This window comes from the organism of the source record quoted next, unplaced genomic scaffold (assembly GCF_019419815.1).
Source record: "Pyrus x bretschneideri cultivar Hongxiangsu unplaced genomic scaffold, Pyrus_bretschneideri_v1 Contig31, whole genome shotgun sequence".
Lineage (NCBI taxonomy): Eukaryota > Viridiplantae > Streptophyta > Magnoliopsida > Rosales > Rosaceae > Pyrus > Pyrus x bretschneideri.
The window spans coordinates 4069169-4087044 of NW_025999624.1; the positions used below are offsets into that span (position 1 = coordinate 4069169).

General features: G+C 35.6%; 1 protein-coding gene and 2 pseudogenes across 1 annotated transcript; 2 read left to right on the top strand and 1 right to left on the bottom strand.

Moving 5' to 3' along the window:
- Positions 1 to 1975: 1975 nt before the first annotated feature.
- Positions 1976 to 3193, bottom strand: LOC103963804 (probable carboxylesterase 18). The gene has a single exon (XM_009376656.3). It carries the CDS (start codon positions 3086 to 3088, stop codon positions 2054 to 2056), a length of 1035 nt encoding a protein of 344 aa, XP_009374931.1. The 5' UTR covers positions 3089 to 3193; the 3' UTR covers positions 1976 to 2053.
- Positions 3194 to 4223: 1030 nt separating this feature from the next.
- LOC103959097 lies at positions 4224 to 15249 on the top strand (annotated as a pseudogene).
- On the top strand, positions 5484 to 7736 carry LOC125480064 (annotated as a pseudogene).
- Positions 15250 to 17876: the final 2627 nt, after the last annotated feature.

Below are 17876 nucleotides of genomic sequence, written 5' to 3' on the forward strand. Positions count from 1 at the left end.
TAATTCTTGTTTTTAGTTTTCTAGTTATTTGTTTGCTTGCTGGGAAAATGAAGGTGAAAATGTAGCTGCCTAAATAATTGGCATTCAACTCTGTTATACGGTGATTTTTCTCTTTAAAAAATTTATTCGATTTGAAAACTGTTTAGTTATTCATATTGTCTAAAATAAACCAACAGCAAATAACAAACCGTCAATTTCATTTGATTCATAATAGAGAATAACTTTGTTTTTTTTTTTTCAACCCAAGAAAATGTCCTTTTCCTCCTTCGTAGAATGTAGAAATGCTATCGATGCTATAAACTAAGACTCAACAGAGGTTTTATATACTTCTAATTAGACCTAGCATTCATATATATCGTGTTTTTTATGTTCGTGTTATATCCGATATCTTAACGGACCGTGTCGTGTAACACTCGTTAAAATATATGGGTAATATGACTCGGCCCGAAATCGACCCGTTGATATTATCAGGTAATATGACTCGACCTATTACCTGTTAAGAAAAATATATTTTAAATCAATAAATAATGAAAATGAAAAATATAATGATAATACTAAGTTAGTATATACATACCACATTGTCACATAAATATTACTACAAAGCATAAAATTTAAAAAAAAACAAAAAACATTTGTCTTTCAAGTATTATATACCCCAAAATAAGAGCCTAAAGAAAAAACATTAGTTCATGCTACAAAATACCAAATATTCAAGGATATGCAAAATGAAGGAAGTTGCATTTTAAGGTTGAGTAATCTTGCACGTTTTTTACAATAAAGCCCCTCAATTTTCATTAATTGCCAAGGGAAATGGTATTGGAACTTTAACTTGATATATTGTCTTTAAGGGTTATATTGATGATGTTTTCATTAAGGCTTTCCACATTAGCACTCTCTTCCGCATAAACTAAGCGTCAAAACTCAAACATTATAAACCATTCAAACTATGGTTTTGCACTCAAATAATTATTATTGATTTTATTAATTTTGCACTCAAATAAAAAATACTATTCATGAGATTTGGAGGGTTTTAAAATTCTAAACGACCAACCATCGTCTAAGCATAGAGGATGCAATCACAACCATTTATATATGCTTTGACATTTTTCATACTTGTACATTAATAATTATGAATTTTATATATTTTGAACTCCCTTAAAAAATACTATTCGTGAGGGTTTGTATGTTTTTAAAAATTCAAATGATGATGTACCCATCCTCAAAGCATAGAGAATGGAATCACGAGCGTTTGCATTTTTTTTTTTTTCACATTTTTCGCACTTGTAAATTAATTATTATAACTTTTTTAATGTGTTCGGTATTTTTAAATTCATTGATATTTTTTTAATCTCACACTTTGTCTATAGTATACGGTAAAGATAAACAAATAAATTAAACTTAAAATTTTAAAATTTATATAGAATAATAATACAACAATACATATTTAATATGCAATATTTACATATTCACAATAGCTATTGTATTCTATGGTAAGTTTTTTTTTTTGTAGTTTAAAAAATTAAATCATCAAAATAACCTTTTTCTTATCATGTCGAAACAGGTTACATGCGCGTCACTCTCGTGTAAACCTGTTAAGGACTCGTTATTAACAGATTCTTATTGTGTGATCCAATAACGACCCAATTAGTTATCGTGTTGACTCGAAACCTTTTATTTTTCGTGTCGTGTTAACAGGTCATGTAAGAAATTGACAGGTCTACTTCTATCGGTAACATACATGGAAAAACTACCGTACGATGGCAGATAAATGCAATATCAGTAAGATAAATCCATCCTAATCCACATCAAAATTATGAGTCCGTCATTGACCACCTATGTTAAAGAAATGGCCAATGTGGTCAACAAAAAATAGAACAAATAAAGTTAACGCAAGTTATTCACTTATTTCATACTCATCCCACACTCATCTGAATTATGAGGAAAGGTCAATAAGCTTCACGTTGTACTAAAAATAAGTGCGGTATTGAAAGTCAATTCTGATGAGAATTTAACTCAAACACATCTTTTGGCGAGAGACAGAGGAACAATTTTATTAACAAGTTGATAGCTTGTCGATGAAATCCTTCACCTCCTTAATAAAAAAGGAAGACTCCTTTAGCTCAGGAAAAACATAAAATCCATGAAACGAATTTGGGTACTCGATCAAGTAAGCTTGTATCCCCTTTTTCTTCAATCCCTGGTAGTACATCTTTTGCCAGTCTTGTAACGGATCGAAACCTCCCATGAAAACAATCGTAGCCGGGAACTTGACCCCCAAGATACCGCTTGACTCTGGCCCAAACACGTTCACCACCGCGTGGTCCCTATTCGATCCCTCCGGCAGAAACGCCTTCCAATACCAGTCAGTCTGCTCCAAAGTGATCGCCAAGCCCTCTTTTGCAAGCCTTGTTTCCGATTCGGTCCTTTCTTTCCCGCCAAAAAATGGCTGTATCGCTATTAGTCCCATCACCCTCATCTGGCAAAATTCATGGTCGCTCGTCTTGATTACCACGTGGTGGGCCAGGTTGCCGCCGGCGCTGTCTCCGGCGAGGAAACACCGGGTGATGTCAACGTTGTTGAGATCAAGACCCTCAATTCTTGTTGTGTCAATGAATTTGAGGACGTCCATGCCGTCTTCGTATTGGGAAGGATACCGATGCTCCGGCGCATGGCGGTAGTTGACGGAGATGATGACGGCAGGGAGTTTGGTGGCGAGACGTTTGCAGAGGTCGTTGTAGGGTTTTGAGTTGGCAGAAAAGAACACGAATCCACCACCGTGGAAGTAGATAACAAGTGGAAGCTTGGAGGCAGGGTCGGTGGTGGTGGGGACGTAGAGGCGGAACCAGAGGTTGCGGGAAGGGTCCACCATTACGTCGGACGTTTTGACCGCGTTGTTGGGTTTGTCCGAAGGGGAGGCTTTGAAGTCGAATAGGCTCATAAGACGGCGGTTAACAGTGCCATTGGAGCGGCGAGTGGCGTCGATGACGGTGGTCAGGATAGAGATTAAGAGACGGACCTTGCATGGAAGGTTCGGCGATATGGGGTTGTTTTGGGCCATCTTGCTCTTTCTGTCGGTGTATGCATGCATGTATGTTTTTCCCGTTGGTTCTAAACTTAATTTATTCAAAGGACATGGGGGTGTTTTGGGCCATCTTGCTCTCTTTAAGTTGAAAAGAACAATGATAATTAGGGATTAAAGATTCACATGCATCAAATTACATCACATTTGATAGTTGTAGTAGAAACAAACCTGGCGGTTGTCTTGTTATTTTAGGTGTTTTTGGTCGATGTAATCAAAGGTTTCTTGCGATGAAAGCCTCAGTTGTACCGTTATCCAAAATGCCGTCCAAAATCACCTTGTGAATGACGCAATTTTCAGCACCATTTCATATCGATCAAAATACATTTACTGATATTCCTTTTTACTATTAAGTGAGAGATTTTAAGCTCGAATCTTTGTATCCACAAACTCACAATTTATTCTCCCACTCTCTTAGTGTGAAATATACCAGGGTATAAAAAAAATAGAAAACTTCATTTTAATCCTTGGCAAAGATGATTTAAGATCAAAATCTAATTTTAATTCCTCATGCATTAATCACCTCATTTATTATTATATTTTGATGTTTTAATTATTTCTCTTTTTCTTCCTAATTTTAATGTACTAATTTTATTTCATTATAATTATAATTTTCATTTCATTCATCATAATCTATTTTGTTGTAAACATTTAGATAAACTAACTTTTGTTTTACAATATATTTCGATATACTTTGTCTTCTTCATTTAGGTACATTACATTCATTATAATATATTTCGGTGCATACATTTAGGTACACACATTTCAGTACATACATTTAGATACAAAGACTAGGTACATTAATTCAATATAATACATTTCGGTATACACATTTAGGTATATTAGTTTAATATAATAAATTTCGGTGCATACATTTGGGTACATACATTTCGGTACACACATTTAGGTATATTAGTTTAATATAATACATTTCGGTGCATACATTTGGGTATATATACATTTCGGTACATTAATTGAGTTTTTCAAGTTTGAAGAATGTTATATCAAATTAATAAATTAAAAAAAAACTTTTGTTTGGTCAAAAAATAAATTAAAATGTGTATATTAATAAATTCAAATATTTAATGGGAGACATTGAATGATATACAATGTGGTGGACTGCTTTAGTGCTAGCATCTATCACATGGAAATAAGCATGCACCAGCGCGAGGAAGGTATTAGTTGATCCACAAAAGCATCAAGGCATAGTCATTCTTTGAACCTTCTTCCTCGAGTGAGACAGACGAGATTGAAGAAGGAGTTGAAGGAGTTTCCGCTCCTATACCAATTCTGAATGGCGGTACTACTTTCTAAAGTTGAGTTTTTGCAGTACGGCAGGCATTAAAACATGAGTTTCTTGCTTTTCTATCTCTCTCTCTCTCCCCTCCAAGACTTGGATTTCTTGAAGTTTGTTGCAGAGGCGGTTGACTGTTACAAGCTCTGTCTTTGAGAACCCTACACCAGTTGAGATCCTTTCGTGCCCATGGCATACCGACAGCCATTAGCAACTTTGTGACGGGGGTGACTATGGCATGGATTAACTTTAAGTTGTTGAAGCATTCATTTTAGCCACTTAGTACTACAGTCTAGTAGTATTCCTCTTCACTTATAAGTGAGAGGTCTTAGGTTCAATTCTCGTCGAATGTGAATTTAAACCACATTATTGCTAACTCATTGTGAGGCTAAGTCCGCACCCATTCCCTTAGGGGGGTGTTAAGAGATTTTAATGGATTTATAAATCCATGGATTTTATGGAGTTTAATTGATTTGTAAAGATTCTATATAAATTTTTTATTCAATTTTCTCGAAATCTCATGGGGAGAGGTGAGATTTGTGGATGCTTAAATACACTATGAAATCTCTCCAATTCCCTCTAATTCCTCAACTTTCTCAAATTGTTTAAAATCAATTTCTAATTGAATACACTTGAAATGTTATAAACTTCTTTAAAATCGTAATTGACTACACCTGGGTTTCTAAGGATTATAATAAACTATCTTAAATTTCTAATTGAACACACATTGAATTTCAGAGAATCACTTAAAATCCTGATTGAATGCCTCTAGATTCATTACAAGAATTAAAATCCCTCAAAATCCTAATTGAATACACCTCCTTAGTGTAGATAATATCGTTTGTTTAAAAAACACCAACTCCTCTTCCATGCTTTTGCTGCACAAAGAATTTGAAGCCATGGTTCACCAGCCTCCAAGTAAATTACTGTTCCCCTCATTCCATTCATGGTAAAAAAAAATTAATTCTCAAACTGTATATTTATTTAGAAGTCGGTTTATAACCATTTAGTATTTAGTTTTATTTTTTATTTTTTAACAAACGGTATTTTCTACTCTAAGGGTGGGGTAGTGGACTAAGTATTACAAAAGATTAGTAATAATATGGTTCAAGTTTCTCTTTGACGAGAATCAAATCTTAAGACCTTTTACTTACACGTGAAGAGAAATACCACTATATCATAGTACTAAGTTGCAGTTTTCATTTGTTTGGAAAATTAAAAATTTATTTGGTAACTATTTTCAATTTTTTGAAAAACAAAACTGAAAATTAGTATGTAATAATACTATTATATATTCATTTAATACACTAATTTCAACGGTTTTGAGTTTTTGTGGTGCCCAAAGCGAGCACTTAAATGTGTCCTTTTTTCAATAAACGAACATATTAAAAAAAATGTATATATATTATCATCCCAACTCTTTGTACCTGGACTAGATAACAATTTTTTTTTATTTTTATTTTTTGGGTTTTTGGTGGGGTGGGGGTGGGTGGGGTGTGGAATTACCTATCAATTAAAGCAAGTTCAATAGAGTCCCCGCACAAGGAGTCCCCAAACTCATACTTTAAGCTTGAGGCTTGGTCTTAGAATTGAAACTTTTTCAATGAATGACTCTTTCATCTCGGTATCGAAGGAGAGCCAAGCCGAAGGGTAAAAAGCCGAAGACAGCTAGAAGTTGCAGTCTTGCTATGCTATCCTTGATTTGTCAAATATAATTTCCTTTGTGTAACAAAATTAAGGTGAAAAAAAATGAGAAATTTGAAATAGAAAAGAGGGTGGAACCGTGGAGGCGCTGCGACCTGAGAGAAAGAGTATCGAACGGCAGAACGGCGATCGGTGTAGCCGTGTAGGTATATGTCACTGTGAGTTTATGATTATGGTCCCTATAATTTGTCGGACTCTGACGGATGTTGTTGATGCGGGACGGTTGGGTATGGGTTTTGCCGTCTTGGCAACGGGGTCTGTGACTCTCTGGTCACGAAGAAACGAAGACGATTTAGACTTGGAAGACGAAGAGAAAAACGAGGGTGAACTGGCGAAGACACGGGGCGCAGCCCAGGGGCACTGTAGCAATTTAAATTTAACTTTTTTATTTTTAATATACCTATATTCTGAAGGAAAACTAATGATAAGGGTTTGAAAATTTTGAATGTTAACAAAAAACCATGTACTAACTTTATTTAATGGTTAGGACAAAACCCAATATTAAACTTACCCAGTTAAAATGGTCCAAACTATAAATTTCCGATTTTGCCCCGACGGCAAGTCTTTGTTCGTTTATCCTCTCTTCCTTTCTTCTCTCTGCTATTCCCTGCCTCCATAACCTCAAATTCCTCATCTCCTTTCATCACCAACCGGAGCTGCAGAGAGAGAGAGAGAGAGAGAGAGAGAGAGAGACAACTAGAGCAGCGAATATGATGACCATCCTTTCCTCTGAGACCATGGACATCCCCGACGGTGTCAAGATCAAGGTCCATGCCAAGATCATCAAGGTCCTCATGGGAATACGACTAGAAAGTGGAAGTTGAAGGTCAAGGCCTAGTTCGACTCCCTCAAAATCAGCCCCACCGTCCGCACCGCTCTCTCCCACATCGGAAATCTCATCACCGACATCACCAAGGGGTATCGCTACAAGATGCGTTTGTGTATGCTAATTTTTCCATCAATGCCTCCATCACTAATGAGGCCAAGTTGACCGACACACGTAACTTTTTGGAAGAAGGTGAGTAAGGTGGATATGATGATGTTTCTATCACCCAATGTGAAAAGGTCAAGGATAACCCCATCTTGGATGGAAATGAATTTTTCTCAATCTTGTGCCCTGATCAACCAGAAATGCCATCTTGTATATCAGGAAGTTTCTTGATGGTATCTATGTGAGAGTGAGGGGAATCATTGTTGCAGAGGAATGAAGGGTGTTTGTTTTTGTGTTCTTTCTGAATGTAGTTTAATTTCTTCATGGGATTGGCTAGTTATTCCTTTTGTTGGAGAGTTCCTGTGGAAGAAGATATATCAAGGGGCAGATGCGGGCTGCAGGTTCTGTTGAATGTTTGATTTTGTTGCTATTTTTGGTAAGAAATTAGAGAGAAAAATATTAAATATCTGTCATGGTTGATATATTTGATTCATTTCATAGAGGAATAATGGAGAAATTGATGGATTTAAGTACTTGAGGGAGAGCTGCCCTTTTGTAATCACTAAGCTACTACGTTACGTTGCAAGTATGGGTGAGCATTCTTTTGTTACTTCTGGGTACGAGGAAGCATTGATTGGAATGAAAGGCAGATTTAAGGCAAAGTTGTATTGATTTGGAAAATAAGCCATTAGAATGCTAAAATAAAAATGAGAGTTTGGTTCGTTTAATTTTTTGTTTGTTTGTAATATCTCATGTTCTCAAGGATTTGTTTTGTGATGTAGTTTATAAACCTTTGATGATGGATGGCTATTATATGTGTGCATTTGGGGTGCTGTGTCGTGTGTTTGTGAATGAAAATAATAAATTTGTAAATGAAAATTTATGTGGTGTATTTGGAGGTGTTTTAAAATTGTGTTTTTGTTTCATGCATAACAAAAAAATCGTTGTTTAGTTTAAGAAATAGTGATATACTCATGTCCAATTCTATAAATAGTTAATGTTCAATTTTAGAAATAGTTAGTGTTCAATTTCAGCAATAGTACTCGCGTTCAATTTCATAAATAGTAATTGTATTCAGTTTCATAAATAATGATAATATCCATTTTCAATTTAAGAAATAATTAGTGTTAAGTTTAAGAAATAGTGATAATAGCAGTGTTCAGTTTAAGAAATAGTGACAACACACATATTCAATTCTAGAAATAGTGTTTAGTTTAACAATTAGTGATGACATCAGTACTCAGTTTAAGAAATAGTGATAGTATCTTTGTTCAATTAAAAAAATAGTTAGTATTTAGTTTAAGAAATAATGATAGTACAAGTTTTCAATTTAATAAATAGTTAGTTTTCAGTTCTAGAGATAGTCAGTGTTTAGTTTAAGAAATAGTGATAATACCTACGTTCAATTCTAAAAATAGTTAGTGTTCAACTCAAGAAATAATTAGTATTCAGTTTAAGAAATAGTGATAATATTAGTCTTAAGTTTAAGAAATAGTGAGTATTCAGTTTAAGAAATAGTGATAATACTCGTGTTCAGTTTACGAAATAATGAATGTTTAGTTTAAGAAATAGTGATAGTACCACTACTCAATTTAAGAAATAGTGAGTGTTCAGTTTAAGAAATAATGATAGTGCCAGTGTTCAATTTAAGAAATAATAATAGTACTAGTGTTCTATTTAAGAAATAGTATCGATACCCTTATCCAATTCGAGAAATAGTTAGTGTTCAACGTTTATAATTGATAATTTTGTTTACTTGGGGAAATAATGTGGCTATTTGATTTTCCTTTTTTTACTTGAAGACATAAAGTATCAAATTGTTAGTATGATATCAATTCATTTTTTGTTGATTTGTTTTTCAGGTTGTTGCTGGGACAGAACAAAGCCACGAACAACACTGCTGATAAAGGCATATAATAAGAAGAAGGTGTTGATGTTGAAAACACCTAAGCCAGTGAAAATACCAGAGCTTTACGAGCAAATCTACAAGACCATTATTTTATCCGTCAAGAGTTGAGACCCCACTAGCAAATCTACAAAGACTCACAAACTGAAAATGAAATTGGGATAATTTCCAATGGAGTCAGAGACGGATCTACAGAGGGACCTGGGAGGTCCCAGGACCCCTCGGCGATTCTAAAATTTTGCTAGAAATTTTCCGGAGGACCCCTCGTACTTGAACACGAGGTCTGTGCTACTGGTTGTAGCTTGAAGGTTGCACCTTGCAACGAAGAAGAAGACAGCGGGGCCGCGGAGGAGAAGAAAGAAAACAAATAGGCCTTTAAAAACTTGGTCCAAAACGCAATGTTTTGGCCAATTTGTTTAATTTGTTTAATTTTTAATTTTTAATTTTTTTAAAGACTGAGACAAACGGTGCCGTTTGTCCATGATTCCATACTCTCTTTTCTAAGGCCTAGCCCCACATGGGCCATCTTTCCCGAGAATCCTTTCCCCATTCCTTTGTTTTGCCCCCCTAATCCCCCCATCTTTCTTATATTCACCCAATTCCAAAACCCTAAATTTCTAAACCCATCCAATCCCATATTATAATTACATTACTCTAATATCATACCTCCACTTGTTTCAATTCTCCAAGCCACCACCATTTGGTTCAAAATTCAAGTAAATTTTTTGGTATTCTAATCTAATCTCAATTAAATTATATTAGATATTGGTGGAGATTTTTAGTCTATTATTGATATGATTGTTGATATGTTTTATGTTTGTATACTCATTTTATCATTGAAATTTAGATGGAATTTTTGTTTATTGGTTGATTGGTATATGTTTTGTGTTTTTGGTTAAATGTGTAGTTTAGAAATAAGAAATATGAAAAGATTTTTCAAGCCAAAGCCAATAGCACCATCTATTTGTTCGGGTAGTTCGAGCTCAAGACAAAATGAGTGTGACATTAATTTTAATAATCTTGAGAGAGACCTGAGAAAAAGAATTCGAATGATGGACCATCCTTCTAATATTCAAGATGAGGTCCGAAAAGCATATTTGCAAATGGGACCTTGTAGGCCTACAAAGTATGAGTTCCCATTTTGTGCATTCTGATAATGATTTTTCTCAATTGCGGGAGATTAATGAGCTTGGTAAGAAAATGGTGGAGAAAGGGTTGCATCGAACATTTGCATATGTATATTTGCTTGTTCAGTTGGCTTTGGTTTTACCAGTTGCAACTGCTTCAATGGAGAGCGCATTTTCCGCTATGAATATCATTAAGAGTCCACTTTGCAACAAAATAGGAGATCAATGGTTGAATGACAGCTTAGTTGTTTACATTGAGAAAGATGTTTTTCATGTATTGGTAATGAAGCTATCACGGAACATTTTTAGACAATGAAACCTCTTCGTGGACGCTTGAATTAGGATTTTATAGCTTGTAATGTTGTTTTGCACATGATTTTTGAATGAAATGTATTTAACTTTTCGATGTTATTTTTGTCTATAAATTTTTTGACCTTTATTATTGGGATCCCCCGAGTTTAAAATCTTGGATCCGTCACTGGAGTCACCATCTTCCAAGTAATTATATATATATATATATATATATTACTTATGCTAATTAATCTCTCATTTCTTAATTGGCTAAACTCTATTAATTCACTGCTCATATTTCGTATATAGCTAATCAATTTAATGTTTAGGAGAACCAATTTGATATGTTGTGAACTGGACAGGGTGAACTCGATGAGCACGAAATGCTAGTCGCAGTGTTTCGACAAGTTGACATTGTAATATCTACATTGCCTATTCCTCAGCTTCTTCAACAGTTCAAAATTATCAACGCCATCAAAGATGCTGGCAATATAAGGGTGAAAATATATGTGAAAAATTTTCTTTTGCGTTGACTGTGAATCTGAACCACGATTATGTGGATATTCTTGGCTATATAACTCAGTCAAGTTCATTTTATATATATATATATATATGTTCGCGTCTAACTGCGTACAAAATATAAAAGTTGGGACTACGAAATCAGAGATGTATTCCCGCAGAGTTTGGAGATGATCCAAAAAGAGTAAGCGTGCTGCCGCCTTTCGAGGTTATACATGAGAATAGAAGGGTGATTAGAAGGGCGACTGAAGCAGCAGCAATTCCGTACACTTATGTGTGTGGAAACACATTTGCTGCATATTTTGTTGATTATTTGCTTCATCCTCGGGAAGAACGTGAGGAAGTCTTTGTTTATGGCACTGGTGAAGTCAAGGGTAAGTATGCAAGTGGTGCACTTTACTTCTGAATCACAAATGCACTATTTTCCTAGTAGAATGTTACAAGTTTTTCTTTTACTTTTTATTTTTAATATGTATATAAGAATAATTTGCACCTGTTACGTCGCTTGAGTAATGAAATGAAAAGTATTTTGCCCCTGTGAAGTCACCTTCAACTACAACAAATGTTGGTGATAGCTAAGGACTTGTTTGATAAATTTTTTGTTTTTAGTATCTTTAGTTCACACTTTTTTTGGCTTTAAATAGCATGAAAGTGTATGAAAATAATAAGGTACGAAGAAATATGGCAAAGAGGGAGGAGGTAGCAGTAGAATGTATGAAACGGAAACATCATCGTTAGTCACAAATATAACTGTTTAAAACAATATGTTTTGTGGTCGCACATGCTCAGTGTCTAGGTTGAGACTTATAGACACATCTTAGTCAAACAGGATTATTTTTCTTCTCTTTGTGGTTGTAATTTATATTCTTGTTTCGACCGAAAAAAAAAGGTTATATTGTTGAATTCATTTATCTTACATAGGAACTGTATAGTTGACAAACCAATATGCAATACAATAATTTTGTTGTTCTTTGTGTTCCTTACTCTCTTATTTTGAATGTATATAGCTATGTTGAATTACGAGGAAGATATAGCCACCTACACAATAAAAGCAGGAACAGATTCAAGGGCAGCCAATCACGTCCTCACTTGTAAACCGCAACGAAACATTATATCTTAGCTGGATTTGATTTCTTGTTGGGAAAAGAAGAAACGACAGATGCTTAGAAGGATTCATATCCCAGAACAAAAAATCCTTAATCACTCTGAGAGTAAGAATATTTCTAATATGCATACAACCGCATATATGAAAGTAAAGATTATAGATTCATACATTATACCTTTCTCTATGGATATACAGATTATGTTTCTTGCACTTTTTGACACACCCCGACCCGTAATGTCAAAGTGCCTCAATACAAGAGAGTGTGTTGTGAGTGAGAATGAACCCAATTCACACGTGATGACAGAGCATAAGTACAATACAGTAAAATAGGGTGAGAATTATACCATCGATGATAATTGTCTACACAAAGATTTGCCAATAATCCTTGTTGGTACGAAAACTCTGCTACTAACACCTGGAGGGGCAAAAAAAAAGGGTGAATGGGCTTGAAAATAAAGTTTTAATAAAAACCTTTTGAAAGCATTATAACCCCTTACCATAAAACCTGTATAGTTTCCAGAAAATAATACTACTACGTAGGTATAAAAACAAATGCGCAAGAGCAGCGAAAACTGAAGTATGCCATGTCATAATATCTCAGCAATAATAAATGTAAGCCAGGTGTCAAACCAATATAAAATAGTATGCCAATCGGAGTCACCTAACGTGACCTGTAACGCATCAATTTAGGCTAGCACACGAGTCAGAGTCACCTAGTGTGACCTGTACGATAGGTTGGGTATAAATATGTACGCCCAAGTGCTACGATCACGTGAAGGTTGTGCGATAATTCACGGGTCACCTACGAGTCGGAACCACCTATTGTGGTCTGTATGATAGGCTGGCACCAAACTTGGATCCAAGGTGATTGTGTGGTACGGGAGATGAACAATCATGTGTAGGTTGGCCCTAGCCCGGGAGGGAGCACTAATACAAAGGTGCAGCCATGATGAGCTCTAAATAATGTGTGCATACCAATGCAATACAACCATTGAATCATATAATACTCACTTGAAGCTTACCTGAGTCTCCGCAACATCACACAATACAATTCGCAAGTGTAACAATGCAATATTTAAAATGTAACTTATTTACGACATGACAAGCAAAGCATAGTTCCATATAAAAAATGTTTACGGAAACCGTAAAGTTTTAATCTATATATATATATATACACACACTATAAAAAGAAAAAAAACCCACTCACCTGAGGTCTGCACTACAACTCCCTAACACGAATATTGAGGCATCACAAATGATCGTTGCCTAGAACAAATATTCAGTCACGTCTCATAATTCTTATCGATAGAACACATAACTTACATAAAACACATCCTCAAGGATGTTCTAGAATGATTTGAGACCCATTGACCAAAAGTCAACCATCAATCAAAGATCGACAGTAGGGTCCACAACCCTACGTAACTCGATCCGGAATATCCGCATAACAGATTTCCGATCTGTAACTTCCAAAGATCCACATTATGCTTCTAAAACATCATATTGAAGTTTCATTACGATCCAATGGTCGGATCTTTGCCAATTGTAAATTCAAGTGGCGGTCAATATTTTATTTGATGAACTTAGGAATCCAATTCGGGAAGATCCGCACATAGGATTCCTGATCTGTTAGTTCCTATTATCCTTAAATATTATGAATAATAACCTACTAAAGTTTGGTGACGATCTAACGGCTGGATCGTCGATTCAAATAAGGATCAAGTGGCGGACCTTAGCGAAATTGTACACAAACAATAGAATTTTGTTAATCGGACTTTACCTATGAAATTGGAGTATCAAATTTAGCTTAGGAAGGTTAGGTGGGGTCTCGACTCACGCGCTGCCGCACACGGCGGTCGGCCTCCCCAACTCGCCGGAAAACTCAACTATTTCTAAAAATTCTCAAATTTCATGAAAATGAAGATCTCAATGAGTAGAGCAAGTTTTATACCTGCAATCAAGTCCAATTTGACCGAAAAAAGCCTCAAATCGCCACGAACCCGTCGGAAACCCTAGAAATGGGTGGTTTTGATTAGATTCCAAACAAGCTCCGACGCCCCAACCCATGCATGGGCTTTGTTCCAGAGGTTGAGGAGAGTCTATTAGTGGTGGTGGTTGGCTGAGTTTGCTTCAGGAATGGCGTATCATTGTCATGAGACTTGTTGCACCCACCGGTACTATCCTCCACAGAATAAAACCAAATCTTATTGAGTTTGGGGTGGACTTCATAGCGAGGATGTCATAGTGATTTTTACGAATTGATGGTTGGCAGTGAAAAGCTAGGAAAACACCGTGAAAACCGTCGGAAAAGCCGTGGAACACCAGGTCGAAGACTGGGTCGAGACATGGAAACTGGTCGGGGGTCCGATCGGCTACTCCTTCAACTCTCTCCTTTCCTTTCCTTTTTCTCCTCTCCCATTGGTTCTCTCATTTTCTCCCTTTCCTAATTGGTTTGGTTCCCCCTTCTTTCTCTCCTTTATCTTCCATCTCCACCGCCTATCTTTTCTTTCCTTTAATCTAGGCCACAAACGTGGCTTTCCAGATTTTGCTCCAAAAATCTGGAGCATTCTAGAAAATAATAAATTTACAGGTTTGCCCTCGACTTCATTCGTTAATCACTCCTTTGTTATAACACCAAATTACTTTCCGTTTGCGGCCACGCATTTGTAGCGACTAGTAATAAGAGGATACGCCAAGCAAATGGATCTTACGTGACTCGATAAGGGGGTCAGCAAAAGTCAATGCATTTGCCTCGAAGGGCATTTTTAAAATTTCACATTTTAAAATTATAAAAACCGTAGTTTTTGGGGACGGGTCGTTATACTTTTTCTTTGATACGTTATAAGAAATCAAACTTAGCCCTATCATAATCCTAATTCCTAAGTCGTTACCGCACACTTCCTCACCACTTCAATTAGCCACTATGACTTAATTACCATCTAATTCAACTTGATAGTCAAACAATTCTTACAGTAATAAACAAAATAATGTCACTAACCAGTTTAATTTTGTGAATCAAATGGATGGTGATGATCCCCATTTATTATTATTATTATTATTATTTGTTTTTTTAAAGCATTTTGCTTCATTTTCTTGTAGCTCTTCCTCCCCCAGACAATATACGTGCGGCAATCATTTACAACATATTCATCAAAGGTCAAATGAGGATTGAACCGACAGCAAACGACCTAGAGACCTCAAAATTATATCCTGATTACAACTACACTTCCATTGATAACTTCCCTTATATTTGCTTGGTTGATCCTCCCAAGCCAAAATTAGCAACATTGTAAGTAGCTTCCTTGATATTCCCTTGTTTAAAGTACCATTGTAATTTAGTTTTATTTAATAGATTTTTGTGATATGCTATGATAATATAATAATTACATATTATATGCTATTACATTGAGCTTATATAGTCTATAGAAGTGATTCACTCACATTGATTTTCTCCTTATGTCCACTTGTGTTTATTTTTATACTTTGATTCTCTGTTGCTTTTATTCAATCCAACAATCGGAAATAAATAGAGTTGTACACATAAAAAATAAAAAAAAATAAAAAAACTAGTGAACGGAAATCACTTCCTTGTAGTTATGTTTAGTTCTCTCAGTTTGGCAGCTATTGATATTCGAAATGATTTTGACTAGATAAATGATAATGATCCACTCACACTTTGTTTTTTTTTTCTTTAATTTATTTATTTATTTTTGCCCTTTAGGACCTAGTGAGCACAAGGCGAATTCTGATGATGAGTGGGCTTGGTAGTAGTGCTAACTTTCTACTGTGTAGGGTGACTCCCTTTTGCCATGTTTATCTGGTTTTTGTAACAACACATGATAGTACTGTTGATTACGCTTGGCATGACACATACTTTGTGATTACTATTGTGTGTGCGACTATTATGCTCTGAACTGATGTGATAATAATAGGGTTGAACCCTAATGTGCCCCCAAGTGAGGAGGTTATGTAAGATAACAAGTGAGGAGGTTGTGTAAGATAACTTGTAATATTTTTAATAAAGAGTCATTTGGTTCAAATTTATTCACATCTTTCTTTCCTTATTGATAGCTTCGTCATTGGGCTGATGGTACCCGTCACCTTTATGGTGAGGTTAAATTGTTGATTTAGTGACAGTCATCACATCTCCACCTTTAGCTGGGTAGTTATTTGGATTGGGGTGTGTCAATGCGACGATGTTTAGGTTCAACAATCCTATTTTGTTGAGGAGTGTGAGGGCAAGAATAACGAAGTTCAATGCCCAAATTCATGGACAGAAGGTAGAAAAGATGGTAACAAACACAAGACATTACAGGGGACGAAATCGCTAATGCCATGTGGAAAGAAAATATGGTTACAAAAGCTTCTTGAATAGGGGAGGTGGTGGATGATAGGGTCAATAGATAAAGCCCCTCCTGATAAAGGCCTTGAAAAAGTAAAAAACCCAGTGCGTAAATTATATATTTGATAGAAGTTAGAAGCAAACACAATAAGATTGGATTTTCTTAAGTGAAACGGGCAACATAAAGAAGATTTTTGTGGAGGTTAGAATGAGAAAATATTACGAAGATGGAATTTAATAGGACCAAGAGTTAGAGGAATTATACTAGTGTGGGTAATATTCATCAAATCACCGTTACTCAAATAAATATTGCGCGGATCGGGATCAGATTGAGGAGTAGAAAATAATAGTTCACATCGTATAGAGGAGTAAATTGGACTTTGGTGAAAGGATGAGCGGTATTCGAGCCCATGGTACTTTTGAGGACATGTTGCGTGGGTGCGTTGAGAAGTGAAGGCCAACAGTAGTAGGTCAGGTTGCCCTATGTCCAGCACTCTTGGGCCAAGCACCAGGTAAATGCATCTGCCCTATGTCCAGCCATATTGCTGGGTCTAGTGTTGGGTCTGTTGCTGAAAACGGAGGAAGGAAATGGTGTTTGGGCCAAGAAAAGAATAAGAGGATGACACCATTATAAAAGAAAAACCTTGAAGAAACTAAAGGACAAAGGAGAAAGAAGCAGGAAATACTAAGCCCATTTCCAACTGAAGGAATATGTTTAGCCTTCGTTCAGATTATAGTCTTGCAAGAAATTATTTTTTAATGAATAGTGCCAGACCATATCTATATACAATCTCCAATCAAAAGGACTATTTTTTAGCCCCCTCAATAATTTATTATTTTAAGTTTGTTCTTTAATTTTATCAGTTAATTGAATTAAACTACCATATTAAAATAAGGTTTCCAGACATATTCTGAGAGCTACTTGTCGCTAAATATTGTTTAAAGTTTCATGTTGTTTAAGTTTCATGTTATTAAATATTTTAATTTTACTTGCATTTAACAACTTAGACATTAAAATGAGGTAAGATAGCATGGAAGGGTGAAAATGATGTAAGAAATGGTGTAGAAATGACTTAGGTATGTATAGGAAAAAAAATTAGAATTTTTAAATTTCATCTTAAAAAAAATAAATAAGTAAAAAGGCTACATGATGTCAGCTAGCAGCACAGCTGGGCCCAACTTTCAAGGTTAGTTGGCTGGCTATGTTTGCCTAGCCCTCTGGCCATTTGGCTATATTTTGGCTTGGTAGGTCCCAAATTGTTTTGGCCCAACCCTCCATTGGAGATGAGTTTTGTGTCAAAACGGGCTATGTTTTGGCTTATAGCCCTTTGGGCGACTCGGTTGGAAATGGCCTAAAGAGACCAAAAGGACAAAGGGTTTGACTTTGTAAAGCTAAAAGAGACCAAAAGGATGAGAGGTTTGACCGAGAAAAGAGAAAAAGCAAAGCACCCCAGCTATATTGAAAAATGATGGACGATAATAAACTTGGTTTTGTTTTTGTACTGTATTGAACAAGAAGAGAAGAAAGAAAACCCAAGGACCAAAGAGAGAAACCTACACAAATGATACAATGTAAAC